Source organism: Galeopterus variegatus, unplaced genomic scaffold (genome assembly GCF_000696425.1).
Source record: "Galeopterus variegatus unplaced genomic scaffold, G_variegatus-3.0.2 Scaffold15264, whole genome shotgun sequence".
Taxonomy (NCBI): Eukaryota; Metazoa; Chordata; class Mammalia; order Dermoptera; family Cynocephalidae; genus Galeopterus; species Galeopterus variegatus.
In genome coordinates, this window is record NW_007741375.1 from 20,795 (window position 1) to 23,226 (window position 2,432).

General features: G+C 58.2%; 1 protein-coding gene across 1 annotated transcript in view; it reads left to right on the forward strand.

Annotated features, from left to right (window-relative positions):
- LOC103582210 overlaps nucleotides 1–1,454 on the forward strand; it is a gene marked incomplete at its 3' end in the record, with an annotated part of 6,774 nt that extends 5,320 nt beyond the window's left edge. Inside the window, exon 7 of the mRNA XM_008563867.1 lies at nucleotides 1,007–1,454. Within this exon, the coding sequence (XP_008562089.1) occupies nucleotides 1,007–1,454 (448 nt within the window). The remainder of the gene's footprint in view (nucleotides 1–1,006) is intronic.
- Nucleotides 1,455–2,432: the final 978 nt, after the last annotated feature.

A 2,432-nucleotide genomic window follows, 5' to 3' on the forward strand; every position in this document is an offset into this window, starting at 1 on the left:
AACCCTCGGTGTTGCGCCTGCACCTCGCTCAGCCAGTGAGCGGGAACCGGTCTGTATGTGGGATCCGAACCCTCGGCGGGAGCGCTGCCGCACTCCAAAGCGGCGCACTATAGCAGTGCGCCACCAGGCCGGCCCATTACTGTCAAATTCTTTTTTTTTTTTTTTTCCTTTTTGTGTCTTTTTTACTGACCGGTAACGGGATCACAACCCTCGGTGTCGTGCCCATACCAGGGACCGGCAACGGGATCGCAACCCTTGGCGTTGCACCCGCACCGCGCTCAGCTAGTGAGCGGGAACCGATCTCCACATGGGATCCGAACCCTCGGCGGGAGTGCCACCGCGCTCCCAAGCGGCGCACTCTCCAGTGCGCTACAGGGCCGGCCCTTGCTTTTCCTTGGTTTTAAAGGGGTTTTGTTAAAGAAAAAATTATTCTGACGCTTGTTAAAAGGCTGACTATTGACGCTTTTTGCAATGGGGATGTCACCCTGGGGAAGAGTTGGGGCTCTGAACCCAGCAGAGACAGTTGGGGTCCGTGGATGGAAATAACTGAGACAGACTTCAAGGGTAGGAGGCTTTTGGTGAAACTGGCCTAACAGGCAGGTCAGGGACTTAGATGACAAAGGTAGGGGGTGAGGACTTGATCAGATATCCAGGTGGGGGTGGCTTAGGATTCTCTGTGAAGACTGGGCTGGGCAGGCCGAGGACAGAACAAGGCAGGGTCCAGAATTCATGGGCCAGAGGGGCCTGGCTAGCCTTTGGTCAAGGAGGTCTTTGTAGTTTCCGGAGAGGCACTTGTGCCTCTGTCACTGGCAAGGCTAAAAATGACAGCTACGGACCCCCTAACTGGACCTCAGTTTTAGTTCTTGCCTCCAGCAAGAGGCCACAGAGGAAGCCTGCTTGTTGTCAGGGAGCGAGCCCAGAGCTCTGGGAACATGAGGGAACCACTTAGCCCAGCCTCTCTCTGGGGGTTGCTGAAAGTGGAAACTCTTGCCTTGTGTCTCCCCAGGAGCCATGGACGCTGTGGAACTTGCCAGAAAGCTGCAAGAGGAGGCCACTTGCTCCATCTGCCTGGACTACTTCACGGACCCCAAGATGGCCTCCTGTGGCCACAACTTCTGCCATGACTGCAACTGCCTGAGCTGGGAGAAGGCAAAAGGCAAGAAGGGGCAGAGGAAGCAGAAGGGCTCCTTCACCTTCCCGGAGTGCAGGGAGATGTCCCCGCAGCGGAATGTGCGGTCAAACCACATGCTCACCAAGGTGGCCGAGATGGCATGCCAGCACCTGGGCCTCCAGAAGCAGGACCTGTGCCAGGTGCACCAGGAGCCCCTCAAGCTCTTCTGCCAGGAGGACCAGAGCCCCATCTGCATGGTCTGCAGGGAGTCGCAGAAGCGCCGGCTGCATATGGTGGTGCCCGTCGGGGAGGTCGTGCAGGAGTACAAGTGTCTAGGGACAAGGTGGACCCCATCAGAGACTAGGAAGGGAGCATCCAGGAGTACAAGGTGGGCCAGAGTCAGAAACCGTGGAGGGGGTGTCCAGGGGGACAAGGTGGGCCTTGGTCAGAGACTGGGGGGGATGTCCAGAGGGACAAGGACGTCAGACTGCATGTGTGTGTCGGGGCGGGGGTGGTTTATTAGTCAGGGCAGACCGTCGGCCTCGTAGCAAACAGCCCCATGTGCACAAACAGTGGAAGTGTCCCCTTGCTCCCGGGACAAAGCAGGGGGGTGACCAAGCCTCTAGGGTCCAGGCCCACTAAGGCTCTGCCCTTGTCCATCTCCCTGGGCTCCAGAAGCCCTTTTGGGCTGGCATGGCCACCTGCATGGGTGGGCCAGGAGGCGCGTGCCCCACTTCATCTGTCCCCACTCCCTCAGCCACACCTGGGCAGCCATGCCTAACAGCAGGAAGCTGTGAGTAGCAGCCAAGCAAGACGGAGGTTGGTGAGCTAGGCCAGGAGGACACTGTGGCACCATCACAGCCCTCTGCCAGGAAGGAAAATGGAGACAGCCACATGCTTCTGGCTCTAGTGCTCCACCTCCTCTCTCCTGAGCTCCGCGCAGACACTGTGGGAAGCGAAGGCCCCTGGAGGCTGCATGTGCGAACTATCGACTAACGTGCAACACTGGAATGTCCTTCCTGTGTGCCAGGGTCCTTTCTAATTCTCTAATTCACTCATCCACTCCCCGCCAAAACTGACCCCTACTGCAGCCACTCTGGAAGGCGAACTCCAGCTCTGTCCTACTTTCGACCAAGGAGCAACTCGGGACACTGACAGGCGCCGAGCAGGGTTTTTACCCAGGCACATGGATCTGGGTCTGGGGTCTGGATGGGAGGAGCCTCCCTTTTCAGGCTAATTTCAGGGAGGAGGCCACATTACCTTCAGAGATCACAGGCAGGGCGGCTCATCAGAGACCACTCAAACCCCCTCCTGTGAAGGC